The 16,854-nt window shown below is 42.4% G+C and overlaps 2 protein-coding genes across 3 annotated transcripts in view; both read right to left on the bottom strand.

The window, feature by feature from the left end:
• Positions 1–211: 211 nt before the first annotated feature.
• On the bottom strand, positions 212–1,171 carry LOC147438389 (uncharacterized). Its single transcript, XM_086486744.1, has one exon. The coding sequence runs from the start codon at positions 1,169–1,171 to the stop codon at positions 227–229; it is 945 nt and encodes a 314-aa protein (XP_086342870.1). The 3' UTR covers positions 212–226.
• Positions 1,172–2,434: 1,263 nt separating this feature from the next.
• LOC147438388 (GTP-binding protein, HflX) overlaps positions 2,435–16,854 on the bottom strand; it is an 80,991-nt gene continuing 66,571 nt past the window's right edge. The window contains exons 6-14 of one of the 2 annotated variants that reach the window (XM_086487690.1): positions 11,395–11,466; positions 10,849–10,996; positions 10,678–10,733; positions 10,545–10,595; positions 10,417–10,471; positions 10,170–10,226; positions 9,955–10,077; positions 2,899–3,394; positions 2,435–2,798 (exon numbers count right to left, since the gene is read on the bottom strand). In XM_086487690.1, the coding sequence (XP_086343816.1) occupies positions 3,041–3,394; positions 9,955–10,077; positions 10,170–10,226; positions 10,417–10,471; positions 10,545–10,595; positions 10,678–10,733; positions 10,849–10,996; positions 11,395–11,466 (916 nt within the window). In that variant the 3' untranslated portion in view covers positions 2,435–2,798; positions 2,899–3,040. The remainder of the gene's footprint in view (positions 2,799–2,898; positions 3,395–9,954; positions 10,078–10,169; positions 10,227–10,416; positions 10,472–10,544; positions 10,596–10,677; positions 10,734–10,848; positions 10,997–11,394; positions 11,467–16,854) is intronic. The other variant, XM_086487691.1, reaches the window with a different exon arrangement.

Raw genomic sequence — 16,854 nt, 5'->3', positions numbered from 1 at the left:
ATGATGTCAAGCATAGATATGATAGGCTTATCTCTAGCCTCAAGCAACCATGCATCCACCGACTCTGCAATGTTGGACGTAAAATGTCCATAACGCTTGCCTTTTAAGTGGATCGTTGCCCAATGAGACAGTGGAAAAGTGGACAATAAGTAGTCCGTTGCACCAAGACTTATGGCTTCATCCCGGGGATAACCTCGTCAAAGTCGATATTAGTATTAGCATAACCTTAAAACAATCGAATGAATTCCCCATTGTCGCATTTCTTCTTGAGATTTGTACCCAAATGACACATACAATATGCATGCTCACACCCTGGAAACACAAGCTCTACAACAATTAGAAGACCTTTCTGCTTGTCTAACACAAAGGTGACCCCATTAACACGCGTCATGCAATCACGTACATTTTGCAAAAACCACAACCAATTGTCTTTATTTTCCGCATCTACTACACCAAATGCTATTGGAAACAAAGCCCCCGTAGCATCAATCCCTGTGGCTACACCAAAATATTTGCTTGTCAAGAATGTGCCATCCAACCCAATAAAGTCATCGCAATGGGAAAAGCCAATGATGCGTGCTCCAAACACAAGAAACAAGCGATAAAAACAACCTTCAACGGTTTGTTGTAAATGGACCATAGAACCTGGATTACTGGCCACAAGCTTGTCACAGTAAGAATGAAGTTTTCCATAAGATTTTTCATGATCACCATGAATGATACCCAAAGCAAGTTGCTTTGCCTTCCAAGCAACCTTGTATGAAATTGAAACTCCAACTTCTCGACGCAAATCGGCCATAAGCTCCTTTTGCCTATACATTGGGTGTTCTCGAAGTTTCTCAACATATTTTGATGCAACCCTATCGGCAGTGGCCTCCTTGTTTCCAAGCCGTGAAGCACCACCACAAGTGTGCTCATCAAGAGATGCCTTCACCACACAACCAAGCCCACCAGAGATCAAAGATGCATGCAAGCGCCATTTACATTCCTCTGCCTTGCATACAACGGTGTACCTGAATCGATCTGGCTTGGCAAGCCTTAGCTCTAATGAGACTTCTCGAACCATTGAACGAAGCACACTAAGAGTACATTGAGCACCGACTGAAAGAGTCATAGACATGGTAGCTTTGGGTGCATTGTTCTCAACCATGTTTGCATTATTCTTAGCCATAATTTCCCTCATGTATTTGCTCACAACTACTGTAAAGCATAAGAATCTTCCCATACATCTCATAAAGGCTCCTCTACGTGCCATTATTCTTGCATATTACATAGAAGGGAAGCCCTCACCCCTGCATACAGGCTGCCCACACTATTGCATATAGGTTAGGTTGGGCATTGGAGAGAGAACACGCAGCCTGATTGTAATACGAGACAACGCGCAGCCCTCTAGTAAGCTGAGAGAACATGCAGCTGCAGGCTTTCACGTCTGGTTTGCATGTAGGTTTTTGCTCACATTGCAGGCCAAAGTATGTATTTGTAAGTTTTTGGATACGTGGGCATTCTGGGATTTTTGAAGTACGAGGGGCAGTTTGGGAATTTCAGCAAAATGGAGGGTTTTTTTCGAAGGGTCAATTGTCTCATTAAGATCATTTTGATCTTGTCAAAAACTCTCCCCGTGTTCCTAGCACCAAGGAAACTACACAAAATAATCCTTATTATGCATAAGGTACTTTAAAAAAAAGAAAAGGAATCCTGCCTAGCAACATGAATTAACTCGACAGAAACGCATTTGCTTCTCATAAATGTCTTATCTTTTTGTGGTGCCCATCTTGACAAGCTTGGTGGATGCGCCTACCTAAGGGGAGTTGGGAGGGGGGCGCTCTCTTGCTATCTTCACCTCTCCTTAAATCATAGAATATCTTGTCCAATCGTCCACTATTCATATGGTAAGTTGCAGACATGCTCAAAATAATACATGTCGATTATCCAACAAATAATTGTTAACCATTAGTATATTATTATCGAGTATTCTTTCATGCTTTTCATCCACCAGAACAAGAAAAAATGAGTGTCATGTGGCATACTATGCTTGATTTAACACTGATATTGTGAGCTACTAATGTATAGCACTGCAATAAAGACTTCAGATAATCCACTTCATTTACGTTCATAACCAATCCCATAGACATGAGAGGGTTACCCAGAGATCAGCAGCAAACACCTCTTGCTTTTGAAAACAAGGGCAACATATGCAGAGGTTCCACGTTTGCATCAAACGCGTTCCTAATAGCCACCTTAGGAAATCCTCATCAAGCAACACAAACACACACACACACACACACACACACAAGAAATACTTCATAAAATAGGCAATCCTTCCCTCTCTCAACAACTTTGCACCTTTGCTATAACCCCCAGTGATTGCTGGCTTCGGAGAAAATTAAAAAAAACCCCAGAGCAAAAATCAACAAAAATAAATAGGTTAAAAATGAGCTGCCAAAAATGACCCTTCAACCGATTGACACAACATAGAAATAAACTTAGATAAGTTTGTATTCCTCTAGCCTATAGACCTCACTAATCTCACTTCTTTTGCATATAAACCGACACATGACACCCTTTTTCCAATATGAGTGTATACAAGAGATGCCATGGGCCCTGTGAATACATTCTGATCAGTGAAAAATTGCCAACCTTAGAAAACCAGATGTTAACGGTATTAAATTAAAGCCATTACTTCAGCATCATTTTGGAGGATTGAACATGGGTGAATACCTTCAACAGTTTGGATGATGAAGATGAGACTCATAGCCACCACTTTCCTACCATCCTCAAAATCTGTGCATGAGGAAACACTGTAGACATTGAGCAAGCAACATTTCAGTGGTGCAGGCAGCCTTTGAAACGAAATGTAAACCAGACTTCATCACTTGAGCCTGTAAAAAGCACACTCACACAATGTTTGGTTGGTAGCTTCAACCATCAGCATGGTAGGAACTTGGCAACACATCGTCTTATGTTAGTTCCACCTTTGCCGCTAATTTTGTTTGTGTAAAGCCGCAACATACACACAAAATACTGCTCGGATCTGTTGATGCTAGGCCTCAATCTCAGCATAAGGTTTTGGCCCTGCAACAACCTTCTTATCTAGGAGATCAAGCAGATTCTTGAGACCTATGCTTTCCCGAACAGATATGCCAATACGAGGAATGCCATCTGAACACCAGCTCAAACTCGTATATTCAGATGCATCTAGCTCTTTGTGGTTTTCTGCATTCTCTTCCTCCTCCAATATAACACCATTGGTTGTCTCGTCATCATCTGAAGACACCTCTCCTGAAGAAACCTGTCCTGATACATTTGCTTCTGGAAGCAAACAAATATCTCCGCCCTCTATCTCCTCCAGTTTTATACCGTTGGAATCAGAAGGTGACTTTGAAGCTAAGTCTATCTGCATATCATTAACAACTATCAAGGTCAGAGGTTCTGCACATTTGAAGAAAAACCCACCCACAAACCCCATCCATCTACGGACACACACCCACATGCACACATACAAGCCTGAACACCCGCATACACATCCCTACCACTTTTCCATCCTCCCCTTTTCCTCCATACATGCATATACACAAACACACATACACTAATACATGTCGAGTACCACATTTAACAGTAGATGTGTATAGGTTATATGATGCTCAGAGAGAGAGAGAGAGAGAGAGAGAGAGAGAGAGAGAGATTAAAGGCCAATGTGGCCTATGAGACAAGTACCACATTACACATCTGTCTGATGTCATCTCATCGAAAAAAACTGAAAATAATATCAGAAGGTAAGAGCTGGAAACTAAAAGGGCCAAATTTTAGGAAAAGGGGGAGATCCAGTACTCTCTCTTCATTGGTCTCTAGATCAGCCTGTGAGCTCGGCTATGAGGTGGGCCATCCTTGACTATAAGTGACACGGCGAGATAGAGGGATCTACCGATCCACGTGCCATTTCTATTTGGCAACAAAAGGAATAATCCCCTCCCAACGCTTCCCCTCCCAGGCGCCCACCTTTACCATTCCCCTAGTACCACCCATTGAAAGGTATGTGTCTGCAAACAATAATTGTTCTAGCCCCCCCTCGTGTGGTGATTGGATGTCCAAGAGATGCCTGAAACTTTGCATTCGTCCCTAGCCATTGATCCCTTGAGTTGAACGCTATGTCACTAATAGACGAGGGTGGCCATGGCTGTCCTGCTGAGGCGTCTGGTGTTGTGTCTCCAGTGTAGCTCTGATCTGACCATAATATGGGCCTCTTGAGCGTCGCCTTGGTGGGCGCAATCGTCGGGCTTTGTTTAGTGTGACTCCACAACGGGGGTGTAAGGAATGGGGTGGAGTGGCTCTGACGTACATGATCTTGTGGGTGTGTGCTCTGGTTCATGAGTATCGATAGTGGAAGGCACATCACTAGACTTCTAAGTTTACACTGCATCTGAGATAACATTCTCACATGTGACTCTTCTACGCTCAATTTCTTTAAGAGGTTGTCTATGCATCTTTGACTCATTAAAGATCACATCAAAACTTCTGATTATCTTATGACATTTTGGGTGACATAGACGATAACCCATCTCATCATCAATACTAAAACCAACAAAGATGCATTTATGTGACTTTGGATCAAAATTTGACCTAAGCCCTTTTGGCACATGACCATATGCCTCGCAACCAAAGACCTGTAAGTGATTATAATGCGGCTTCTTGCCATATCACATCTCTTTAGCAACCTTGCAATTCAATGGTGTGCTAGGAGATCTGTTGACAATATGCATTGCTTTTAAAATGCTGTCAAAACGGCCTCTGCCCAAAATCCACCTTAGTAAGAACACGGTTTTGTATAGTACGGTTCATCCATTCCCCAACTCTATTTTCGGTTGGTATGTATGGTGCACTAAACCATAGTGGTCTCGTACGGTCCCGTACGTTTTGTACACGTACGATGATGTGCGGTACTAAACGAACCAAAAAATATTAAGATGTACGATGACGTTACGTACGTTCAAAATAAAAAAACAAAGAATTCTTACGTCTAAGGCTCAGGCCCTTGGGTTTAAACTTTACACTTAAAGAAACTTGACGTTATGAGATCTTCAATGGGAGCTTGAGAGGGAGAGATCCAATGGAGAGAAGATGGAGAGGCAAGACTCTAGTCTCTAGAGCTTGTCACTTGAGAGCTAGAACATGGGAGCATTGAGCAGTGAGAGCATTGAGAGCAATGAGCATTGAGAGCTTGAGAGCAATGAGCATTGAGAGCTTGGAAGTGTTGGAGAACAAGATGGAGAGGCATTGCTTAAATAGGAAGAGGCTAGAGCATGAGAGAGAGAGAGAGTTGGGCTGCTCAATGTAATCCATTCACAATTGTGAATTTTGCTTTTATTATTTTTATTTTTTTTTAAAAACGTACAAAACGTACGAGACGTACGGGACGGTACGTGACCCGCAGTACGGAACGAGACGTTCCGTACGTCGTACGAAAACTACTCTGCACTAAACTACCGCTTCATTCCTCTCTTTGAACAGAAGTAAACTATCTCTCTTGAGAAATACTTCCCACCATGATCAATACCTTTCTGCTTTCTGCCCAGCTGATTCTTAACTAGTGCAAGAAACTTCTAGAAAGTAGAGAAAACCACATCTTACTTTTCAAAGGATACCTTCATTGTGGTGTCATCAATGAATGTCACAAAGTAACTAGTGCCCCCTAAAGACTTACTCGGCATAGGACCACATACGCCACTATGCTAAAATTCCAAAGGTTCCAATTACTTTCTCATCATGGGCAAATGAACACTTCTAATTTGCTTGCCATAGATACTAAACCCTCAAGAGTTTTCATTGCATTTTGGCTCATATAGCCTAGCCAGTAATGCCACAACTCAATAGACAACAACTTGGCTAAAGCAGTAACATTGTCATTGACACATGACACGTGCATGGAATATAGTGAACCATGCTTCTGACCCTTGAGAACAACCAAATTTCCCTTCTTAACAATCCAAGACTGATTCCCAAACATGGTCATGTAACCCAAATCATCAAACTGTCCCATAGAAACCAAGCTCTTCGCTAACTCAAGAGCATGTCTAACATTGGGTAGTACAAATTCTGTACCATTCGAGAGAACCATCTGAATGTCTTTAATGCCAACTATGTCAAGTGGATAAGAATCACCCAACTTGACAATACCTCGATAACCTTGCGCATAGGTAGAGAACCAATCTCTATGTGGCATAACATGGAAACTCGTACCGGAATCTATCATCCAATTCTGTGCATAGCTAACCTCAAGCATAACAAGAGCATCTGCACTAAGATCTGAAGTAAAAATCAAGATATCCAAAACATGTGCATCAACACATATGCACTATAGTCTATTACCTTGACCAATTATGTGCGACTCAACCACATTAATTTCCTCAATCTTAGCTTTGCTCTTAAGAGTTTGAATTGTTGGACTTCTTGTCATCATTGAACGTTTTCTTACTGTCCCTCTTTGATGCATAGTAATCCCTCTTTATATGATGTCCAATAGAAGCACTCAGCATCATGGATAGAATCACGAGATTCATTGCGAGTATTTCTACACTCGTTGGACTTGCCACAATCATGAGTATCACCTCTGCTTGTAAGGAGCAACATAAGCATCACCAAATTTGGTTGGTTCAAGAGATTTCCTCCGAATCTCCTCAATTGGTTGGTTCAAGAGATTTCCTCTGAATCTCCTCAACAAGCAAACTGCCAACAATATCATTAAATACCATTGTGTCTTTTGGTGTTGAATTACTTATGGCTATAAAAAACTTATCCCATGAGCAAGGCGAGAAACACAACAAGAAAAGAACATGAATTTCGCCATCAAAGTTAAGTTTGTGTGAAGTTAGCTGACTAAAGAGTATATTCTAACTCATTCAAATGTGCTGACACGTTGCCACCTTCCTTCATGTGTAGCTCATAGGGGTTCTTCATAAAGTAGTTCTTTTTGCTAACAGTTTTCTTCTCATAAGTATCGCATAATTTTTGCCATAAAGTACGAGTGATAGCCTCACAAACAATGGTAAAGATCACCCCCTTGGCATTCAAACAATGGCACTAACTAGTTCTTATGAATCAAAACATCCTAGATTTGCTCCTTCCAAATGGAAAAATTTTACCATCTAGCTTGCAGATATTATAAATATCCTCTTAGAAGACCATGCCATAGCTACCAATCAAGGGAAAATTTTATGGCGAGAAAACTCATAGAATTTCGACAATCTCTTCTCTAAATGCGATAAAATCTTAACAAACAGAGAGTCAAAAAACTATCATGCAATGACCATGCGCATAGAAAGTATCTAATTGACCAAGTCCGCTATCATTGACCAGATCGCACATGGCGTACAATACACCTAGTCCTCTCTATACATATCCTATCGCAAGGTCACGAAAGAGATCTCTAGCATACTTAATCCACCTCGCACTGGGTAATCAGACACCACAATGCTTGGCTTCAAAAAAACTCACCATGACCCTTACAAAAGACTGCAAAAACTCAAGACTCAAACTACCAAACCAGCAATACAGAGCGTACTTGCGGCAGTATCCTTCAAGACCATACATATGTCGCAAAGTAATCACTGCTAACGTGAGTAGGATATGCGCATAAGCAAGCACCAAAATATTTTGCAAGCACAATATATCATGATCAGCCGAAGAAAAAAACTAAGTGATTACAGTGGCCTCAATCGCGCATGAAAGTACTTAAACCGCAACTCAAAAGGTCGGTTCGAATTGTGCCCAAGTTGCGGGTTGCCGTCGCAATGTTGCCCACCAAGAATAGGCCTTCCCCTTTAGCGTGAACAGAAGCTGCCCCACACATTGGCCTCCGTAAACGATGCACATCGAAGAAGGTGGTCCATTTCACCAAGCACGAGTCTATAGCAGTCACTTCGCACTCTTTCGTTTCCCCTTTGAAGGTGTCGGGATAGAGCTGATAGAGCTGAAGAGGCAAGGTACCCATGGTGATGGGCGAAAATGAGACCTCTACAAAGCGAAGCTCCACAAGTTGCCTCTGTATCTCTACTAACTACTGTTGCAGCAGTTGCTCTTCGCTGCCTCCCGCCATCCCTGAGCCCCCCCTCCCCCCCCCCCTCTTTCGCCCTCGTGCTCCCTTGCTCCCTGATGTTGCCCGCCCTTGTGCACAGTCCCTCCTCAACGCCGTTGCTCACCTCCTACGCCCCTGTCCTCCCGCCCCTTGGCGGCCTTGCCTGCCCACCGCCTTCGCTTCTGCTCCACCTCAGAGGGACTCTACAGAAGCCCCCTCGACACCGCTTACAACTTCACACGCTTCATAGATAATTCTTCTCCCAACCTGGAGGAGGCTTGCTTTCAAGTCCAGGTCCTCTTTCTTGCAGCCTGAGGCACTGAGGCTCTGGATACAGCGGTAGAATTCTCCTTTCCATTGTGCGGCAGGGATCCTATGGAGTGGACCCTACACACAGTTCTTGATTGGCTTCAAATCCAGGCCACTTAGTTCTCACACCACACATGGGACTTAGGGGTGACAGATCTGGTATAGATTCATTGGCCTCTGACCAAGTTCAGTGTGACGCCACCGGATGCAACAAGTTGTAGACACATTGTAGTGCATTTGTTTGCTGACACCCAGAGTCCCCCCTTGCTATGTATTTGTGCATGAGGATTTTTCGACAGAGGATGTAGCCCTGTGTAACATTTAATGCGCTAGTAACTTGTGTGTAGCGGAAATTGATAACATAGTGAGCATCCTAGCAATGTATTTGTGCATGAGGATTCTTCGACAGAGGATGTAGCCCTATGTAACATTTAATGCGCTAGTAACTTGTGTGTAGCGGAAATTAATAACATAGTGAGCATTTCATTAAGAACAAGTTCCTAATGAGCATAGAGAGAGTACTTAATTTGAGAAAGCAACATAGAAATTTATACCTAGCTAATTTGGCATTGACAATACTTGAAAAGAGAGAGAAATAGAACAACTGACAACAGTTGAGGACCGGATTTACATGGAGCCGGTCCCCCTCCATAAAGGCTTTGTATTATAACTTCTCCCATCAAAGGAGACTTTTGTACAATACAATTCTTGTGTTCCTTGACAGAATTCGTTGGTGCAATGAAGATGGAAGCTTCATGCACCAAATTATTCTTGAAAAACACACCTAGTGTCCCTAGCCTCAGTCCAAAGACCTCACACACCTTCAAAAATGGTGAGAGCTAGCAGGGAATGAGGGTAGATTGAGAGGAAGAAGATGTATCTTACGAGAAAGAAGTATTCTCCTCACATAATCACTCTAATAGCATAGCTTAGCTTAGTAATTAGCATGGTAGAGGAGATGAGCATGCCATTGAAGCTTGGCTCTTGGTTGGATTTGCATTCCATAGCCAAGAGTTGTTGGTGTAGGCCTCTACTTCTCAATGCTTGGAGAAGGAGATGGAGTTCTTCTTGCACACATGAGTTGTGTGTGTGTGTGTAGCAATGTGTTAGACTAAAATGCAGCCCTCTCTCTCTTCTTGGTCGACCCCTCTTGCTATTTACTCATGCTGGACTCCCATTGGCTCCTGCAAAGCTTAGCCAATCACAATTTAGAAGCATAATTGATAGCCTTGTGACATATGTCCCCCTTTCCCCTTTTGTGAGAGCTTTAGGTAATTAAATAATTCATTTAAACTCTCATTGGACCTTTTAGTCTTCTGGCCAATAGGAAGCAGCTCCCAGCGAAGTGAACACGACACGATCTGCGAGGCTGAGCAGGGACGCAAGGAGAGAGAGAGAGAGAGAGAGAGAGAGAGAGAGAGAGTTTAAATAATTCATTTAAACTCTCATTGGACCTTTTAGTCTTCTGGCCAATAGGAAGCAGCTCCCAGCGAAGTGAACACGACACGATCTGCGAGGCTGAGCAGGGACGCAAGGAGAGAGAGAGAGAGAGAGAGAGAGAGAGAGAGAGAGATCACCTTATTCCAAACTTCAATCATGCATTGTTGCATTTTCTCTTTTGTAACTCCTATGCTCTCAAGGGCTTGCAGCACAGCCAGCCTTTGCTCCTCGGCGTTTGGTGCACTGCTGTCAATGACATGCTTTGCAACAAAAACAGGTGAACTTCCTTGGTCACATTGTAAAGGTCGAAACAATAAAGCCTAATGATTTCAAGTCCCGATGGCATACATACCATTAAAAAGTCTGCTTCGACAACCTCTTCAAGAGTTGCGTGGAAAGCTTCTACTAGCTACAATCAAACATTGCAGACTAAGATTAAATTCCACCCATATATTGCAAATCACATCCTAAAAATATAGAACTCCCCTGAGAATGTTCTTCAGCATTCACTTTGCACATCCTTAATAACACAAAGAAAGACCTTGTATTCACCAAAAGCAAGCAAGCTTCATCAAGAGTTGCTAATGACATAAAGAAACCTGAATAGGTAAATCTGCAATGAAACCAACTGTATCACTGAGAATAATAGACTGCCTGCAAGCACACACAAGGTTCTATCAGATCGCTAAAAAGCCTTTCTCTTGGTTCTCAATAGTACAAATCATACCCAGAAGGGAGGGTTACGCTCCGTGATCGAGGGTCAAGAGTTGCGAACAGCCTGCAGAAATGGTTAGGGTGTTATTCTGAGGATTCCAGATGGTTACTTCAAGATCTCAAAACTAGAGAGGTTAGTGAAACACTTGTCATCTATGTAGAGCTTGCTGCGAGAGAGGGCTGATACTAAAGATGATTTCCCCTGTGAACAGCATTGTAGCAAGGTGAGATGATCAAACAACCGAGCTTAGATCAATAGAGCTTGATTAGCACTGTAATATCCTTGAGGACAATTTCTAGATACATTGATAACGTACAGCATTTGTATACCCTACAACAGCAACCACGGGAAGCCGATTTCCATGGCCCCCCATTCCATGTTTTCTTCGAGCATCTCGATGCAAGGACCGTGTTCTGCGCACTTCTTTCAACATGGTAAGTAGTCGATCTCTTCTTTCCGATATTCTGCCACCAATGGGTGAGGTATAAGCAAGCAGTGAAGCTTATTCTAAGCCTAATGGCAATTAAAATGGAAAAACTGCTTGCTTTTGAGATAGCCGATAAAGAACATGGTTAAAGTTTAAATGGGCATCAACAAGACAGTTAAACAAGTGGAAAAGCTACACATGCAAATTTAAACCCTTTCCAGAACATTAAATTCAAGCGATAGAACAAGTTAGAAACATGCGGAACACGGTTTTCTGCACGTATGGATTGCCTGCACAAGTCTCTTAAAAAAGCTTACAAAGTAAACATAAGAACCTGTCAAAACTGACAATAACTCCTCCAAAACACAAGCAACATAACATGCTGAGATATGAGCTCAAATAGAAACTACTACTGTCTCAAAAGAACACTTTGACCTGCGACGTTGCAACTGAATTTCAGTTTCTCCAGCACCACTGATAAATCCTCGCCCTCCACCGCTTCCTCGCCTGTAAAAGTTGTCTGAATCTTAAGTAGCTGAAGTAATCATTGGAACTGAATGCAGAAACTTCTTGATATAGTAAATTTAAATTTACAATTGGCTATGTACTGCCAATTCAAAGACAAATAAATGACGGATTTGCAAACGCGATCTTCCAAAATACTCGCCATTTTTGCAAGCTTCAACATCAATTGGCTATTTACCAAAGACACAATTCAATGGCTGATTAAAGTAAACAAGCCTCCAAAACTTTGTCCAAAACAGAGAGTCGGGTGGTTGATTTTTTATGAGAAATGCCTCATGCATTTTGAAGTGGATGGGCAAAGTCATGGAGGTGAATCAGTGCCAAGGGAGCAGGAGAATGCCTAGGGAAGGGGCACTTGGCTACAACACCGGTATTTTGTCCCCCTCCGTGTCTGAAGGCAATTCTTTCAGAATCCAGAACTGCTTCTTGTAAGCATCCTCTTCCTCAACGTCTTCCAACTTCTCTGTTCACTTGATTTCCTCAAAGTCTTCATCTTCCTCAAATTCTTCCACATCCTCCTGATCTTGATGGTTCGGAGGAGCTGCTTCCATATTAGATTGCTGCAAATTTGGATCGGATTATTATGAGAAGAACAATGGACTGACCACTGGAACGAATGAGCCACCTGACAAGGCGGTAAAACAGTGCAGCAACACCAACACTAATGAAAAAAAGAAAACTGAGTTTGCAATAACACTGTAGAGAAGAACTTAGAGTTGCGGAGTTCCACTCTCAGCCCCTCAACTAGGCACCCCGACCACACAGAGAGGGGTCACCCTACCGCAGGCTGAGGAGGTCCGAGCTAGCGGACGCCCAGGTGCCCATGGATGCAGGGCACCACGACTACACCAGAGAGAGATCCAGGAGCGCTACTACAGATCTTTGGAGGAGAGGCCCATCCGAGCATTCGCCGATCTGGCCGTCATCCTAGGTGGATTGTTCACACCTTACCCACCCATGCGTCGTGTCTTACACCCTGACTATAGTATTGGATGGGGCTAGAGTTATGATGGCATGATTGTACTCCCCCTCAGCATATAGGATTGCAACTTCTCCCTAGATCTAGAGCTCCACCCCCCCACTCCCCTCATCCCCCCATAGGCCAATTTTGGCCTCTAGCACAAGTTAAAAAAACTTTCTTTCCTCTCTCTCTCTCTCTCTCTCTCTCTACCACTACCGGCACTCTCATTGACCGAGCACTGGAGCTACGGAAATCCAGACTGCCACGATTGAGGAGAGGGGCTACACAACATCGACGGAGACTACAAAAAAGGATTCGAGCCATACTCTCTCGACATCCAGAGTGTAGATGAGGATGAATTCTAGTAGTAGTAGTATTTTTGTTCTAGTCTTTTTGTACCCAGACATGGTATTAGATTCACAATTTTGTAACATTTTGGTCTCATAGGTCATTTTGGCCTTTAGAAGACGTTTATATAACATTTCATTTCATTTCTCTCTCTCTCTCTCTCTCTCTCTCTCTCTCTCTCTCTCTCTCTCTCTCTCTCTCTCTCTCTCTCTCTCTCTCTCTCTCTCTCTCTCTCTCTCTCTCTCTCTCTCTCTCTACGGAGACTATGATAGAGGATATGTATCACTTAGCTCGACATGCGAGACACCCAATACAAGTACTTACCATGGCAGACATCAACCATATTCTACAATGATTGATGCAATACATCCTCGGACAATGCCCAATGTCGGACATCCTCGAATATTGATGTTCAAACACTGAGATTGTACTACCCACTATTCACCATCACACTTTATAGTGCTACACAACAGTGCTAGACGGCTCTGAGCTACTTAGATTCATGATAGTAGCCACTTAGTCTTTATTTTATTTCATTTGATTTTATTTTGTACCCTGACATTGTATCGAATTCATTTGGATTGTACCAATTTGGTCTCATAGGTCATTTTGGCCTTCTGAAGATATTTAATATTACATTCATTCTCTCTCTCTCTCTCTCTCTCTCTCTCTCTCTCTCTCAAGCGAGAGAAGGGGCTATGTTTAGTGTACATAAGAGACCTCAAAAGATGCGCAATGGCCTATCACCCAGAGGAAGCACAAAAGTGGGGTAGCAATGTGTTGGGTTAAAGGCCTAAATAACCCCTTTTTGTACATTTGCATACTTTGTCCAGGTTCATCTTGAACTTGAACCTGGACATATGTTTAAAAAATCACTTATAATACAAGTGGAAAAACCCAAAACTCACTTATTGAGTTTTCCCCAAAGTGAGCTCTCTCTCTCTCTCTCTCTCTCTCTCTCTCTCTCTCTCTCTCTCTGTGTGTGTGTGTGTGCTTTGGATTGCTAGCGCTTCTTCTCTGCTGCACTCCGCCTCCTGTTTCTTGCCCCAAACCTGCACTACATCGCGACGCGCACCTACCAGTCGGTACCTTCTGCTTCGCGCTTTCAATTGGTATCAGAGCCCTAGGGTTTCAAAATAGCCCTTCGCAGTCTGTTGGACAGCGAGTTGAAATTGCTTCCGGGGTCGAAAAGGTCACCAAAACTGCCAAAACAGCCCAAAAAGGTTGTTTTTAGGTCTAAATAGGTGATTTACAGGTTATAACAGGTCGAACAACAATACGCACGTGTACCAAAGTTGTCGGATCACATGTATTGATGTTTGTAGTGACAAATTGAGTGAAAAGCTGAGTACAAGTGCTTGAAATTGCACATTTCAGCTGAAATTTCAGATTTGGACAGTTTCATGTAAAGAAATTGTAGTCTATCGTATGCAAAGTCTTGTGGTTGCTCTTATTTGCTGAAATTTTCAGCCTATTGCATCTCTCTTGTATACACACTTGTGGTTGAATTAAGATGGCTTCTTCCTCTTCCCCATCTGACGTTAAAAGTTTGATGGAAATCAAACAGTTCGATAATCAAGGCTTCGATCTTTGGCAAGAACGCATGCAAGGTATCCTTTTCTTAAAGGATTATGAAGATGCATTGAAAGGGAATAAGCCGCAAGGTTTGTCTGACGAAGAGTGGGCCAGGTTGAATAAGAAGGCTATGGCCTACATCAAAATGGCTATCAATGATGACATTTTGACGGATATTAAGCATTTGAACTCTGCTTATTCAATATAGCAAAAGCTAAAGTCCAATTATGAAAACACCACGCCTGTGAACCAGGTGCATTTGATGCGAAAGTTAGTGAATATGCAGCTTGATGACTCGAAGTTGGCTTCTGAGCATTTGAGTGCTTTTACAGGTGCGTTGAGTCAATTGCAGGACAGTGGGCTTCAACAATTCGATGATAAGCTGAAAGCTATTTTCTTGCTTATGACATTGCCAGATCCTTGGGAAACTTTGGTTGTCTCCTTGAGCAACAGTCCCACCCTCACGTATGACAGTGTGAGAGTGTCTATTCTTAATGAAGAGATTAGATGCAAGTCTAGTGGGGAAGGTTGCAGTTCTGCCTACAATGCAAGAGGTAGAAATCAAAAGCGTGATGTGGGCAACAGGACTCAAAATAGAGTAAGAGCAAGACAAAGGATAAGGATGTCACTTGTTATCAATGTGGCAGAAAGGGTCACAAGAAACCCGATTGCAAGTATTTCAAGAAAGAGCAGGAAAGGAAGAAGGAAACGCAAGATAAAAAGAAGAAAGATGAGAAGAAAGGGGAAAAATCAACAGATGATTCCTCCAAGGATGCTGAGAATGCAAATGTATCCTCTAGTGTGGTCATTGAGGAGTTGTCGGACGTTGCGGAAATTTTGGTTGTAGCTTCATGCCCCTCAGATTTGGTGATAGCTAATGCAAAAGACATGCTTATCTCGAAGAAAGATGTCATTGATGCATTGCTTAGTGCTAATGATAGCCTATCCTAGTCTTGGATCGTGGACTCTGGTGCTTCATTCCATGTGACTCCATCTTTGGAGTGTTTTGCTACATATGTTGCAGGCAATTATGGCAAGGTGTACCTTGGTAATAATTTTGCTTGCAACATTGAGGGAATGGGTACCATGCGTTTGGCTCTTAACAATGGTCAAGAGCTTGTGTTGAATGATGTCAAGTTTGTACCAGGCATTAAGAAAAGTTTACTATTTGTTGGCCAGTTAGATGCACATGGTTATACTACCATCTTTGTTGGGGGTTCATGGAAGTTGCTTAAGGGCTCTACGCTTGTTGCAAAAGGGTCTAAAAGAGGTACTTTGTACAATCTTCGATGCAAAGCTTTGCGTGGAAAGTTTCTTGCTGTTGCTGAAGTTGCTTTGCATACGGAATTGTGGCATAAGAGACTTTGCCATATGAGCCAAAAGGATATTGATGTACTTTCCTCTTGGCAAAAACTTGGATGTTTGTAACGATCGTCTTTATGGAAAGCAAAAGAAATCTTCTTATTACTCTGGTGTCTCTCGCAAAGCTAATCCTCTTGATCTTATTCACTCTGATGTATGCACTATGCCTGTTAAGTCTTTTGGTGGTGCATTGTATTTTGTTACATTCATTGATGACTGTACTAGGAAAGGATGGATACATTTGTTGAAGAGTAAGAGTGAGACTTTTAATGCTTTTAAGAAGTTTCATGCTTTTGTTACTACGCAAAAGAGTACTAAGCTTAAATGTCTCAGGTCTGATAACGGAGGAGAGTATCTATCTACTGAATTTCAACGTTTTTGTGATGAAAATGGGATTAAAAGGGAGATGACAGCCCCTTACAATCCGTCTTCTAATGGTGTGGCTGAGAGGTATAATCGTACTTTATACGAGAGAGTGCGTTGCATGTTGTCCACCGCTAATCTTTCCCAAGAGTTTTGGGGGGAGGCATTGAAAACTGCAGTTCATATTTGCAATCGCTCTCCTAATAGTACGCTAAAAAATGACATTCCAGAGGAGGTTTGGTTTGGCAAACCTGCCTCTTATGATCATTTGAGAGTATTTGACTGCGAAGTTTTTGTTCATGTACGCAATGACTTAAGAATAAAGCTTGATATGAAGTCCATTAAGGGAGTCTTCCTAGGTTATGGGGAAGAAGGTAAAATGGGCTATAGAGTGTGGTTACCACAGTTTAGAAAGGTAATTCGCAGTCGATATGTAGTGTTCAACGAGGCAAAATTGCTTAAGAATGCTACAAAATCTGATGCTAACAAGAAAATAGTCAGATTTCAACCTTTTGTGCCACCCATTGATGTTGAAAAAGAGTCTCATGATGCATTACCGCAAGATGAAATTGATAATCAGTCGATTAACCTTGAGCCAGAAGAGGTAGGACATGATATTGATGCTTCTAATGAGGATGGACAGCCACCTGAATTGGCTGAAAATGATTTTCAGCAGCATGATAGAGCTGAAAATCAGTTGCCTTATGATGTAGAATCATTACCTGAATATGTTGATCATTAGGTACGCAGGTCAACTCGTT

Source organism: Adiantum capillus-veneris, chromosome 17, assembly GCF_014529385.1.
Source record: "Adiantum capillus-veneris isolate H3 chromosome 17, ASM1452938v2, whole genome shotgun sequence".
Lineage (NCBI taxonomy): Eukaryota > Viridiplantae > Streptophyta > Polypodiopsida > Polypodiales > Pteridaceae > Adiantum > Adiantum capillus-veneris.
Note: the sequence above shows the minus strand (reverse complement) of the source record. Positions and strands in the feature narration are given on the sequence as shown.